The sequence below is a fragment of the Rhyacophila brunnea genome, unplaced genomic scaffold (assembly GCF_057557595.1).
Source record: "Rhyacophila brunnea isolate RB1 unplaced genomic scaffold, BYU_Rbru_1.0 scaffold_12, whole genome shotgun sequence".
Classification (NCBI taxonomy): domain Eukaryota; kingdom Metazoa; phylum Arthropoda; class Insecta; order Trichoptera; family Rhyacophilidae; genus Rhyacophila; species Rhyacophila brunnea.
Window position 1 is genome coordinate 16424937 of NW_028232774.1, and position 15820 is coordinate 16440756.

Sequence of the window (15820 nt, forward strand, 5' to 3'; positions counted from 1 at the left end):
ATAATGGAAATATTTGTGTTCTCCATGATTTGGTACAGTATTAAGAGCTGAAAGGTCTGAAAAACGGAGGGTAATTAATATCTTTAAATATGATATTGGAGCCACATGCTATGTATTTCTTAGAGAGAGTGACAATAAATTATCCAAGACTCCAGATAAAAAAACGGCTCTCGTAAATATTCCTGATATTGTCGAGAGCCTCAAAATACTGTCAAAAGCGTCGTCTAATTGGAGCGACCAAGTGACACCGCAGCCTTACTCTACCTTAAGGGAAGTAAAGATTCTTGCTTAAAATCTAAGCGATCTATGATGACAATATTTTAGGGTGGATAATATTAGGTGCCTATAGAGACTATTGTAACATTTTTGAGCTTGCGAATTTGTCATTGATATTTAATCTATGGTGCAAGATCTGCATAGATGATATCAAATATATTAGTTAAAAACAAATATGTGGATCTCCTTCAATATGCAATAAAAAACGTGTTTTTTTTTACTTTTCCAATTACATTTGTGTTAGATAAAACTATATCATATGGGTATTGCGACAACTTAAAATTCCAGCCGTCATATGTTTCAAACAATTGACCATGAATATGATTAATAAGTATTCACCTGTCTGATATACAGAATGTTTTAAAATAATTCACACGTGAATTTTATTAATAATATTAATACTAAAGTTATTGATTGACCTGACATTTACATGTAGTTCCGTTACCACCATGCGTGATCGTGGCTCGTATTGATTGTAGAATTTTGCTGTAGGAATGTTGACAGCTATTTCTACGCAGTAATTTTTCATCTCATGTTTTTGTATCGGATACAAAATTATAGCGCGGATACTAATAATGTAAGTGAAAAAACAAGAAGTAAGTATTTGGTCGTTTGTAAATTTGTGTAAAAAGGATAAATGTTGCTGAGAAATATATAAAAATAAGTGATTTATTAAATAAATTAAAAATTAATAAAATAAAATAAAAATTAAAAGTATTTTCAAATTATGTAAATTCAATAAAAAGAATGTGACATTCTTAATTCATATGAATTATTCATTTGAATAAAAAAAATAGTTTAGGAACAATGTTAATTTTCAAATACAGTTGAAACATTAATCTGTCCCTATAAATTCATAATAAAAACTATAATGATAAATTACATAAAAATTACCGTAAATACATGTCACAAGTTTGGGGTGACCGAATAGAACTAAAAAAATAGTAAAGCCGAGCGGCAAACATATCGGTTTATAATGCCATGGGTCCCAGGGTCGAATTCTGGGCTTGGAAAATATACAAATTGTTTTTAATGTGTGTTTGGAGTCAGAGTATGGACCTAACAGGTTAAGCAAGTGGCTGACATCCATTTCTCGTAAAAATAAAAAAAAATCTATTTATGTAAACTTCCACTCTGTAGAGGCCCATATGATTTTCTTAGAATTGAATGTGGAAAATTCAAAATAAATAAATACTAACACAGACTATGATACGCCATTACAGTAATAGAACACAGTAGACTACAACCAAACTTTGAAAAACTCACATAAAATATATCGTGACCTCACCGGGAATAGAACCTGGAGGTTTCGAATGAAAAGCTAGTGAATTACAAATTGATTCATTGGGAGCTACAATTTGTAAACAGTATACCCATATTAAAACCAGAAAACTTTCATTTATCGTAATTTTTCTAAAGATCACAATTATAAATCTAGTTTTATACATATAATTAAACGTTTATAATATTGAATATTTAAGAAGCATGTAGACATGATATTATATTATAAAACCATGTCTTTCATAGGATAATACATTTTCGATTCATATATTGTAGTGTTGCGTTTAAACTTTAAATGTTAATAGGAAACGCTATAAATACTAGTAATCAATACACGAAAAATATATGTTAATAACATTTTCAATGCTGAACTACGTCTAACTGTATTTTTCCCACCGTTGATTTTTTATATTACCTACAGATCAATTTGGTACATATATGGAAGAAAATTAAAAAATGATGCTAAGCTATTAAATATATAAAAACTGAAAACTGTTAATGATGTTGATTAATGATGGTGGACAGAAATTCAGTGAAAATTATTATCAACAAGGTTTTAATACTATGTAAAAGAAACAGTTTTAGTGATACAGGGTGCATTTTGGGATCTTAACGAATTAAAAAAGCATGAAAATACCGAAAATCAAAGCCTATGTCGCAAAATCATTTTTAATAAATTATAATTTTTATCACTGTTTTCATTTTCTTATTATTTAGGTTATTTATATTTTTAAATATTTATAATTTCTGTCGAGCAATTGAATTTTTTGAACCATCCTATTACTAACTATAAATAATAATATAACTATAAAAAATACTATAGTGTTATATACACTTGCCTTCAATTGGCCTTGCTATTTCATTTATAGGTTTTTTGAATACATTTTTAGCCGTAGGGCATAAAATAATATTAAAAATTGCAGTAATAAAACCAGTTTTAAACGACTTTTTAAATACAGCTTTGCAGTTATCTCCGTGAAAAAAATGACCGATTTAATTGCGGCGAATAAAATAAACACAACATTAATAACTCTTCTGTATGTTAAAAATGGAGCTTGAATTATTTTAGAATGTTGCAATTATTTAGGTATTGATACGTACTTACATGGTAAATAGCATTTCGTGAAATTTTATTTGCAATCAAATTATTATATTTATTTATCTGCTGTAACTTACGGTTATATAAACCCTAGAGAGTTACCAAGTGAGATTTTAATTCGTGAAGTTACTTTATATAAAACCATAAAGAAAATTATGCATGATCTGAAACTATTTTGCGCAGAGATTTTACCGAAATAAAAACACATACATACAAAAATGATAAACAAGAAGATGTTTAAATTTTGCACTAATTTTATAGTTTTTTTAATATGGCCATTAATAGCTTATTTTATAGCTTAAATATACATAATTTGAAAACATATCATGCATATTTATACGCACTAGGAAAAATCATTTTGTAGAAAGAAAAATACGACATCCGACTATATCTGCATGTAAATGTATACACATTCATGTAACAACTACTAGTTTAAATCAACGTAATTAAATAAAATGCCTGTAATTTAATTGAAAAAAGTATACTGCCGGGAATCTAGTAGACACAAGTTCAAGTCCCGTCAAGTGTCGTATTTTTTTTTCTACAAAATGATTTTTTATAGTGTGTGCATGAAATGTTCTCAAATTACGTATACCTATTCAATATAGAATGTTAAATTTTCAAATCTTGTGTCTTATTCGTTGAATAAAAAAAAAATAGTATATTAAAAGTTTATAACTTGTTTAGACATAAAATAATTGTTACTTTATTTTTAAAATGTTACTTATCTCGCATTTAAAATGAAATGATATTATAATATTTATTAAATTGGAACACTCAGAACTTATTAATATTTCGGTGGGAATTTACTAATACGTACTAAATAATAAGTAAGCAACCTTGTACTAGATGTACGATTCCTACACAGAAATGAGTGAATTTGCAGCCTTCGTGATCTTTTATTTTCAAAGGTTACGCTGATATTTGAAATTTCGTAATCAATAATTCGTAAAGATATTCTTTAAGATTCTTTTTGATGCGCCTACATTATTATTTCCTGAGTGTTATTGGAAAATTAAGATGCGTTCATTCATAGTAGCATATTCGCGTAGTAAAATATAATGGGTAATTACTATGGTTGCCATATTATTAAAATATATTAAAAGTTAAGTATATATAACTACACAAAAGGATATAAATATGACGTGTATTGTTGTTTTAAATTCTTAAACGTTTTTTTTAGCATGGCTTACCATAGTATATAATTATTTTAATTACTGAGAAATTATAAACATGTAAATATCTCAACTGTTGATCCATTTAATAATTAACCTGCTTCATTTAAACGCGCTATCTCCAAAATTTTGTATAATTGACTCTAATCATTCAAACATTCAAATGTGTACCTTTTATTTTTCCTAATTATTCTCTTTTTCTGTTCTATCTTACATTACTCATATGCAAAATTTCAATAATTCTTAATTCTTAATACGCATATTATATTAATATTCGTTTATAATTATTAAATCGTCACTGTTATGGCAGAATACACTTATTTGAAAAAATGACATATTGAGTTAGTTATACCAAAATGTTCCTTATTTCAAACTTTACCGTCTGGAAACCTTCTTAATAAATAAATAGTCTTTATTTTAAAGTCATACTTTTTACGATTACTTAATAAACTCACATGATAGACCATTTCAAACATTTTAACAACTTCAAAGTCAAATTACTCAAAACAAGTATTCTCCAGTTAGTGTGTTCTGCCAGAACAGAGACGAAATATTCTTCCTAATATACTTTTTTTATGTAATTTCTTTCTATTTTATGTTCGATCTTGTTAGACTTTATTGTTTTATAATGTATATATGGAAACTTTACTGATTGCGATACCTTTTTACAAATTTATTTTCCAATGTAACTGTTTGTTTTCCTTTAATAAACAAAGTAAAAAACATATTTATTAAAAATAATACATAAATCGAGAGAAAAGTATGAACGTTCTAAAAGAAAATGTATTTATTAGAAAAAACAGCCTTTTGATGCCTGGTTATTAAAAACCAAACCCTACATATTTAAAATACACGTAGGTATATATAAAATTTGAATATAATTATATGGTAATTAGGTATCAATTTATTATAGTAATGTATGTACTGGTATTCTAATATCTAGCTTTAACAAAAATATGAAATCAAATTTAAATGATATTCGTTGTCAATCTTCATATTTGCTTCCTGTTTCCAATACATGTTATACATATTTCAGTGGTTTACTCTGTACATTTGTTTTTAATAGTAATCGAAAAAAATAATTAAGTGTATAACATATTATTATTTTAAATAAAGAATTCTTTAGTTCATTATATAATGAAAAATCAATGAGATGCCGGATTTCATGACTTAGGAATTTCTGTGTTTTAACTATTCCACGTAGAAGACAATAACGTGATGACGTCCTGATTATAGCCGACCTTCGGACCAAAGGATGACTAATGAATAAGAAGAAATGTATTTATGACAGATTTTTTGTAGGTATTTAAAATAATGCGCTTATTTGATTAATTTATCCAAAACAGTTTACTTGACATTCGCTGGTGATAATAATATAATATAGACATGTGGGTGCTGAATAAATTTACGTACATTTGAATTTCATAAATGATAATAATTATTGTCTCATTGACCATGGAAAGACGATTAAATTTTGTTTTTAAATGTTTAAGTGTTGCTCGCACGCAATTATTTAATTCACCTAGTTTACCAGCTGTTTAAACATCATAGGCGTTGTGTATTAAATTAAATTATCACGCTTCAAACATACTCGATCTCAAAAACGTAGCGTATTGAACATGCCGTCAATGAGTAGCATATATTTAAGAAAAAATAATGGTTTTATGTTCTAAACCTACTTTTAAAACAGGGCAATGACAAGGCAGTTACTAAATACAAATATTCAAAGTAGGTTTATGAATAATTAATATATTAACTATATTGTTTAAAATAATATTAATACAAAATCGCATGAAGTTTATATGCCTACTAACATATTAAAACTAGACCATTAAAATAATATTATGTGGAATTTGTGATCTTGTCCCAAAATTGAAAGCAATGTAATTTATATTGAATTAAATAATATTACATATTATACTTAATATAAAATTCTAAATTATATAACATTGTTAATAAATGTCATCTCAGTATCTATCAGTACGTTATGTTTATATTTATATAAAATGTATTAACGTACTTATTGATAAGTGAAAGATAAGTAACTTATATTATTATAAGTTTTAAATATATATATATTAATATTTGGATTTTATCTAAGTATCCACCTAATAATATTATTATATATAAGTAAAATGGACTAAAATACATACTGTGTTTCTCTGATTTAATAAACATTAGAATCAGCTGTTCGCTTAAAAGGATATTGTTAAACGGTTGATGTAATGTATGAAAGAAAACATCACAAAATAATTTTTTTCAATATTATTTATTATACAAGATGTCAGTGTGTTCATAATTTAGCCTGCCTTAAGTAAATTAATTCAATTTGCATTACCAAATTCAAATAATTCAACAAAATTAAACATTGTGATATTAATTTACAATGATTATCTAAGATTGTATAATTATATAAAAATATATTATAATCAGTATTTCGTTCAACCAGTAAATTTAACTAAGATTATATTCCTACTTCACGTCGTTGCATTGAAATATACTAGAACACATGATACCAAAATATACTTTGCAAAGATTTGTATTATACGTGAAACACTTTACGTATTAAATACTATTTTTATTTGGTACCTAAATCGTAATACAGAATTATCATGAATTACCAAAGATTGCAAAAGTTTTAATTCCCATTTGTATTGCAAGATAATAAGTAAATAATATTATGTTAATATTACACGAAATACGAATAATTAATTTAATTTATTACATACTTTTTCATACTTACAAATTGCCTACTTCATTTTGAGGAATTTCGCTTCGGTTGTAATTACTGCATTAGATAATAATAAAATTATTAACACATTATTTCTACAATATCGCAAAGTATATTTTGAATAATTATTGCAAAAAGAATTTACTAGGAAACAAGATCGTAAATAAAAGTAAAAGGAGGAATTGACATACAAACAACACCATTGACTTAATTAAATAAACCTACGCAATATACTTTGGTGTTATATATTTTTAATTGTATACAATAAGTCTGTACCAATAGTTATAATATACAATTGGTATGAAATTTGCAATGATATTTTGGCTTGGAATACAGCAACATACTTTGTAACTCTACTTAATTATTTTTCATATTTATAAGATTCATTTGAAATTGACAGATTTAAAAAAAAAATGGAACAAAGTAATGACTGTTAATAACTGTATTAACTGTGAATATTACTAGCAATTCTAAAGTATTTTAACATCGTTGACGCAATGCTGACATATTTAATACCATTATAATCTATATAAGTATATATGAAATGTTTTAAATTGACTTTCCAATGTGGCTTAAACTGAAAATGTGGAACTGATGTGCACTTATCTTACATCATAATATATTATGTATGGAAAGCATAGAATAGTGAGTTTTAAAGAGACATGTTTGCTGGTAATACTCTGTAATGACAAAAATGGAATATTTGTATAAGAGAATAAACAAAAGTACGCGATGTTATAAAGTTTGCTAAAAACAATAAATATAAATGATTTGGTCATTATATAGTAAAACATCCGAAAGGTAGATAGACATAGAGGCCGGTCGATCAACGGGTTAATTAAATTCTGTATACATAAAAATAATAAATAAAAATAGTCTAGAGAGATTTATTCAACAATGGATTAATCTACACCAGTGTTTACCAAATGAAGCATCTTTATCACTATAAGAAATAAACGCAAGAATTTTTAATGCGAGAGATAAAATATTTACATTGTCTCTTAAATTGCAAATTTGGATCTCAGCTGTTATGTAGGGAAAAAAATAAATAGTAAAACAATTCCGCTAAATTATTAAAGAGGTTAAGTTACGTTATATAAACTACAAGGGTTCCATAACTGACGGTGATCTTAGCTGATGAATCTTAAGTGATGATACAGTAAATAATTAATTCAATATGAAATAATGGAATTCATTTTTATTGAAAATGGAGCGTTAAGGTGATTTTTAATCATAGACATTGACATTTAGCTTCATTGATATTTGATACTCGGTCTCAAGTTGTTAAACGAATATTATTATTATGACATTTTAAATGGTCCTAATTGCTTTCACGAGTTTATTTTATTACATAGTGTAAATCAGTACATATACAAATATATTATTTATTCTACTAATAATTTATGTAAAAAGTGAAAAGAAAAAATTATAATTATGTCATTATAAAGTAATATTATTAATTGTGGTGATGTAAAATTACTGTATTTGCCATGCACTTAGGTAGAACAAATATTATAGGTACTCAAAACTAAATACTAACGGATTCTTAGTAGTTAATCTAACAATGATAACTGTAGATACTCTCATATGTACTGAATTATTTACCTGTACATATAAAAATATGTATTTTGTACAGTTTTATTCAAAATATTTTAATATCGTTTAGTTACCGTATCTTTCGAGCTCTGATTTCATTGCACGAAAAAAATCACACGGCAAGATAGTTATTAAAGTCGACCGTTAAAACCAAATTATATAAACGAACGGTAAAGCCACAAACCTTTGCCGATGTGTTTTGCATCTGAAGGAAGGTGGCGATGCCAGCTCGCACCCTGTTCTTGACTCCCCGTATCGTTCCCTTGGCACTCCTTATCGCCGCTGGACCGTCTTCATTCTTGTAATCCTTATATCCAGCGAAGTACTCCATGGACTCCTCGTCCATGTATTCACTATCACTAGAACTTGAACACACGCTCTTTCCATTGACACTTACACCGTTTTTCTTCTTGATCTTTTTGTCATTGTCACTGATTTCATTATCAAAAACATTTTCATTTAAATGAAAATTGTAGTATTTATCGGTATCATACAAAAAGTTTCCACTGTACAACTGATCTTGCTTTTGTTTTTCCTGTTCCAATTTTCTATCAACATACGTACTTTCGTTTACAATCGGAATAACTTTTGTATACGCCGGGATAGTGTCAACGATTTTTGGAAAAGCCGGGGTGGTGTCGATAATAATAGGCGTAGACGACACTTCATTTGGTCTAGGTTTTCTATTGCCTGTATTAATTTGCGACACTAACTTGAATGAAGTCAGTTTTTCTTCAGGTTTAATGGCAATCTCTTTTTTGATGACGGGTAATAAGTCAACCCGTTTCTCAATCTCAGCCCACGAGGTTTTTACTTGTTCCGGTGGTACAACTGAACTTAGTTTCGCTGATCTGTCACGAATATCTTGGAGTAATCCTTGCGGTAGGAATCCGCTGGATGTTTTTGGATTATTTAGGAAGGTCGGCATTTTGGGAGCACACGGCATACCGTCCACAACAACTGGAGGTTTTACAGCCGAAGAAAGTGAACTTGAAGTTTTAAGGATTTCCGATTTGAACGTTACCGCGGCGGTGTCCTCGTGTAAACTGGCTGAGCTTAATTCACTGCTGTTTAAGGAGTCACACGAGATATTGCTCTCGCTGTCTTCCGAATCCACCTCCGCACCACTGCTGGTAACGCTCGGCGCTCTGTCGTGGGTGGTAGCTCCTATTACGGTGACGCTAACTCGCTTGTGACCGGTGCCATTTGATTTTGATAATTTCTTTTTAGGCAACGGGGGTGGCGTACCATCCAGATCACTGCATGTACCAGAATCCAGAGTATCACTTGGGGAGCATTGCCCGCTCGACATTAAATTAGTTGGCGAGCATGGGAAGGGGTTGCAGAAAAAGTATGGACTACCCATATCTCCGTTCGAAGTAGGCTTGATGAGTCCTTCAGTTTTCTGTACCATACTGTCTTTTTCGTTCGTAGTATTTTTTGACTCAGTAGAACCGACACTTATCCTTACGCAGCCGTTCAAAGGAGTAGTAGTCGTTTCCTTATTATTAATAGTATAAGAACTTTCTTCGATGACTCTATTATTTCTTTCGCCGTTTTCACAAATATTTACAATAAATTTTCCGATTGTATTAATTGGACTCGTTTGATTTAAAGACACTTTGGTGTTTCCTTTAAATGTTGTAACCCCATCCATAGATCCGTTGTTAACAATTAAGGGTTGCGAGTTAGATAGTGTCGTATTGTTGTTGTTTTGCTGTTGGTTGTTATCGGTCGGATTGATCCTGATTGTGACAACGTGCCCGTTTCGCGGTGGCTGGTGTACTGAGGCGGGTGCGTTGTTGTAGTGATCCGCATTCGCCGCTAGGAATACCGTTGACTGCGTCGAGCGAGATGAGACCCCAATGAGAGAAGAAGATGCCAATGCACTCTGACTAGAACTAGCCGGCGTGCTAGACTGTGCCGTCCCGGAGTCAGGGCGCGCACTATCCACTACTGAATACCGCATCGCGTCGGATTCAAAACTACCGGTCTCGGACGAGCTCATTTGATGAGAAATAGTCGTGCGTTGTTTGGTTTTCGGGGGTAACGCTGGAGGGATTGTTACACTCTGTAAAATCATCGTTTCACTCTCCATTTTTAAATAATGATATTTTTTTATACTAATGACACTCTTAAGCAACGTGAAAATAGTTTGTTGTCTGAACCAACATAATTTCGAATTATTTTTGTAAATATTTCAAAATATTTAATTTCAATACTTTAATTAGAACTACTATATTTTACTAATTGACTATTTTGACATACCAAAAATTATACGAAAATAGTTATTACAGGATTCTGCTGAGCATAAAAAATAATAATTATTTATCAACACTAATAGAAAATGCGAAGCTTTTGTAACACAATTCTTATACTAAAATTAAATAATTAACTTTTATTTTAGATTGAAATGGTCCAATGATTACTGGTAACCCTGACTTTAAAGTTGTAACATTCGTTACTCATCTGTCATTCGCATATGGCTGATGGTACACAAGTTAGCGTGTATTGTAACACTTAAAATTGATCATATAAAGAAATCTATATTGTGTTTTATTCTTCTCAACAGCTACTACTTTTATAATAATTTCGTATATGTGCAGGAGTTTTCACTTTGATTTTAATCGCGCGATAAACAATTTCGGTTCCCGCGCAAGGTTTTTCTTTTGTCTTTCGCATACGAAAACTTGTTTTCATTGCCAGCTGAGTGTGAAAATTTTCTCCGCGCTTGATTCAATTTGTTTATAACAAACAGTATTAATTAGCTATAAACAATGGCCGGTTGTCTTTCCAAGTATCTGAAAATAAAAGAAAAATTGCAATTAGGAATCATGAATATGCATAATACAGCATAATAAATCATTTAGTCGATATAACCAGAAGGAGACTGATGATATGTAAACCAAAAACAAAAAACTGTCATCACTTATAGATATAATCAATAATGACTACAATAATTGCTAAATAGATATTTATTTAGTATAATTAGAGTTTAAAATAAGAATTCAAATAATATGAATTACCTACCCTATTACTATTATATAATTAGGTATTTTTTATTAATTTAATTTAATAAAACGCAATTTTTTCCCCCACTTTTATTAATTCTATCTGGACCAGTTTCGTCCACCTCAGAGGGACATTTTCAACTAAATAATCTTTACACAACAGACATTTATAAAAACAAATTCAAAAGGTGACACAAATAATCAACCAATACGTAATATTAGTGGATGGATAATTCAATGTATTGGTTGATTATTTGAGTCTTTTATGTTCTGATAAATGCCTGTTGTATACAGATTATTTTGTTGAAAATATCCATCTGAAGTGGATGAAACCGGTCCAGATATAATTAATAAAAGTGAAAAAAGTATTATAAAATTTTGCGTTTTATTAAATTAAATTAATAAAATAATGCATTTCCCACACTGAATTGACAGTTAACACAATAAAAAGAATTAGGATGTATTTTTTATTTTATGAAAGTTTTTCTTATACATGTCCGATTCTAAGACGATCATATTTAGGGCTTCCACAGTGTGGAGGTTGTTTTAACATTTATGTTTACTAGAAATTGATGTTAGCCACTCAAATTATTAAGTCTATACTTTGGGAACAAACACACATTGAAAAACCATGTATAAAGTTTGCGAGACCCGGGATTTGAACTGGGACATGTATAATACACAATATTTAACAATTTTGCAATCTTTATTTAACAAGCCTAGTTTGAAACAAACTCAGAAATACTAATTCCATTGTTAGTATGATTGGTAAAGCTCACCGTCTAGATTGCAATGGATATCAGTTATTACTATAATTACAAAATATGAAGATTATTAACCTGATAAATGTTGTTATAAAATGTTATTATAAATATTTAATATTTTATTGTTTAATAAATAATATAATATATAACAAATAAAATAATAACAGAAAAAAATTAACGAGTAAATTTAATTTATAGGTTTTTTGATATAACAATAAATTAATAAGTTCCAATAAAATCAATAGTTTATATTGTAACCCAAAATAATTATGAAGGGAGTGGGTGATAATGAAAATATAAAAAAATTAATGTAGGGACAATTAAAATAATGACAATATATAATTACCATATTGAAACGCATTCATTATCTATATACGATTCAATGTATTCAATAAAACTTGCAAGTTTTAAGGCCAAAGTCTTTAGAGAGTGTAGTTATAATTTTATATTGTTTAAAATTTCTTAAAACTTTTGATTAATCGATCGATATTGTTCCAATTTAATTCGGAAATAAATGTCCCATGCGAATCATTTACCAGTAATTGATCTAAAGTAACATTTATTTATCGAATAATATGTGCAATTATTTCTCAATTAAAACACAGTTAGCCCGAAAAGATGTTGCAAGTGCCACATGTATTATAGAATATATAAAGTAAATCAGGTTGTAGAAAGCTCGTACTCGATTAAGATTTTTTCCGCTTATAAAAAAAAAACTTATAAGACGGTTATCGGTCGTTAGCGGTAATTTAAAACGGACGTAATGCAGTTGCTTGATAATTCAAACTAATGTCAAAATATGTATTGATTTTTATGTTTTAAAGCTATGATTGACAATTATTATATTATAAAACTAGCAAAATGAAAAAAAAAGTAGATGATAATATTATTGAATATATTATATTTTATCACTATTAAAATTTTGCAAAGTTATTATGACAACATATTATTATTAAAGTATTAATAAAATAAAATGTAACATATTTATACTAGGTACTAGTTCCACTTATTTTAATATTCAGGTAAAGATTAGTTAATAATGTCCCTTTGAAGCGGGCAAGACCGGTATAACTATTATTTTCAAAAAAATGGAACCAACGCATACCTATTACTATTGTGTTTTATTTTATTATCATAATGTGTTTTCACCCATATTTGACAGTTAACACAATATATTTAAATTAAATTTTATCGACGTAAAGCAATGACATTAATATGGATGAAGCATCTGGAAAAAAATGACACTCACTTTTTTGTCGGGTCTGCCGAATGGCATAATCTGTTCTAACGCCATTACAATAAAAGTGATATTGCTATAAATTCCCGATGCTTTTTGTCAGGTCTGCCGAATGTTTCGGTTCGAACGGGTTTGCTCAAATGAACACTGACACTAGAAACACTGTTCTAACGCCATTATAATAAAGGTCATATTGTTATAAATTCCCGATGCGTGATATCGCATAATGAAAATTGTGTGACGTCTACCTATACATGTGCGAATGTCGCTATGCACGAATTTACTTGCTAGCTAGTATTGAGTGCGTTGTCCATTAATAATGTCATTGACGTAAAGTGATCATTACAAGAATATAACCTCAACCTGGCGTGCCTGTTCTTAAATACTATATATACAGTGTAAATATACGGCAGAGCTACGGGATGCTGGTATGACCTGGAACGATGCAAGAAGACTGGCTAGAAACAAGGATTCTTGGAGGCGCCGCGTGGTGTTCATATGCTCTAACTAAGGGGCGGGGTATGGCCGAAGATATAAATATAATGTTTGGCTCAGTAGATTATATATATTGTTATACTATATTGTCAAAATTAGTTTTTTTAAATTAGAATAATTATACATTTTACAAACAAAAATCATTAGATAAAGTAAAACTCAACTTATTTATTTATTTATATTTTTTTACTATTCTACAACCATTTTTTTGAAACATGATTTTGCAATAATTTTAATGACGCTGATAACATTTTATTTCGACATTTGCATTTTTTATAAATATTTACAAGAATACATTATTTGCAAAAAGAAAATAAGTACTAAAATTGCAATTCTTAAATATGTGCTTGACAGTTTTTTACGATTATCTCAAAATGACAAAATATGGAGGTAACCATTTTTGAAATTAAAAGCGTCAAAATAATATAACTCATATTATGTTACAAAATAATATTTAAAATTAGTACCTATAAACCGACCTATCTATTTTAATATTGTATAGTATAAAATATTTTTTTTACTGAACTGTTGTACATTTTTTATTATATTAACATTTTAAATAAATCCACATCTAATAAGCTAAGATTACTGAAAATATTAGTTGAGGTAAATTTCTATCGAAAAGTTATTGGAGATAATTAGGTAAACAATAGAAAAATCACATCACGCTTACGATTATGACAATAAACAGCCACAATCTCGCCTTGTCACGAGTCACTATGACACCGAAGAGATAGAATAGGGTGCCCAAATGATTTTAATAAATAATTCATGACGAGATTAATTTTATTATGTTATTCCTTTACAATGAACGTTCATAAAACCGTTTTTTCAATTACATAAATTAAGTTACAATAAACTACTGTAGTAATATTTTGATTTATGAAATATATAGAAAAACCTTGAGGTATATTTAAAATAAAATAATATATCTACCGATTCATTTTATGGAGTTTTACGTAATTTTCTACATAACTGTCTGAGTATATGAATAATAACAAAATGTATCTATTAAACGTGTACGTAATATAAATACATGTTATATAATTTATTATTTCATCCTCGAATGTTTTAATATGCATACCGACATGTTGAAATTTGTTATTACAACTTTTACAGATGCTCTAAAAGGCTTGCAGGGTCTTACGAGTCGATTGCAGTCCATTAAATTTAGTAATGTGATCCAGCTCCAAAAACACTTTATTCTGAAAATTGTGAAGTAGTCAACGGGATTTTGCACAAAATTTTGAATATTGGGTGGTTGACAATTTATACTGAAGAATTTTTCTCTAGAATTTTTTTTTTGATTTCTTTGCACGAAACATAATTTTATTTAGAAAGAGCTAAAAAAACTGACGTGTGCGATCCAATAGAATTTTCTTTATTCAATGTAGTCTCAAAAAGTAAACCGTTTGAATATCCATGCTCTCAACTGTTTGTATTATGTATATAGACCATAATTTAATAATCTTTAATGTAATATATTCTTGAACTTCCACTGCGTGTAATTCTTCCTTCTTTCGTCGACGTTTTGGGCTCGTTGCAGAGGCCATTATCAAGAGAGAGAGATAGAAGGAAAAAGTAGACGCGGTGAAAACCCATGCATCTATTACGTTAAGAAACAACCGTGAAAGTCTCAAAAATTTAATAATCTTTCTCAATAGATTGATGTTACTGATGTAATATTCATAATATTAACAATTTTGATACGTTTAGTTTAACTTTTTTATACGTAGTTGTTATTTATGTTTTGATTGATTGTACGCCAAATTTATTTATACAACTGTATATAAAACTTTATAGTATGCATACATCACTGAACCTATTTTGTTGTTAGGTAAAGAGTCCTAATTTGAGTAAAAAAATTTTTTATAAAAAAATACCATGCCTAGCGAGTGAAAAGGAAAAGGCTAATTTTTGATTGTTGTTCCACGAAAGTTGTAATAAAAATATAATAATATAAAACGATTGTAAAATAAAGCATGGATACCCTGAAGGTAGGTTAACACTTAAATATCATTAGGCATGCTAAAGCGTTCGTGTGGTGATGTTTCGCAGACCATGTTAGAATAAAGACTCAATCATTAGCAATGTCAAACACAAAGTCGAGACTAGAAAACGGGGCGATAAAAGGTGAAAACGTGCTTATTGATAT

The 15820-nt window shown here is 28.8% G+C and overlaps 1 protein-coding gene across 5 annotated transcripts in view; it reads right to left on the bottom strand.

Moving 5' to 3' along the window:
* LOC147077831 (uncharacterized) overlaps positions 1 to 15820 on the bottom strand; it is a 201683-nt gene that overhangs the window by 122805 nt on the left and 63058 nt on the right. For 2 of the 5 annotated variants that reach the window (XM_085960863.1, XM_085960861.1), the window contains exon 2: positions 8343 to 10459. In XM_085960863.1, the coding sequence (XP_085816989.1) occupies positions 8343 to 10256 (1914 nt within the window). In that variant the 5' untranslated portion in view covers positions 10257 to 10459. Of the gene's footprint in view, positions 1 to 8342; positions 10463 to 10737; positions 10960 to 15820 lie in introns of all 5 variants that reach the window. The other 3 variants (XM_085960864.1, XM_085960862.1, XM_085960860.1) reach the window with 2 other exon arrangements.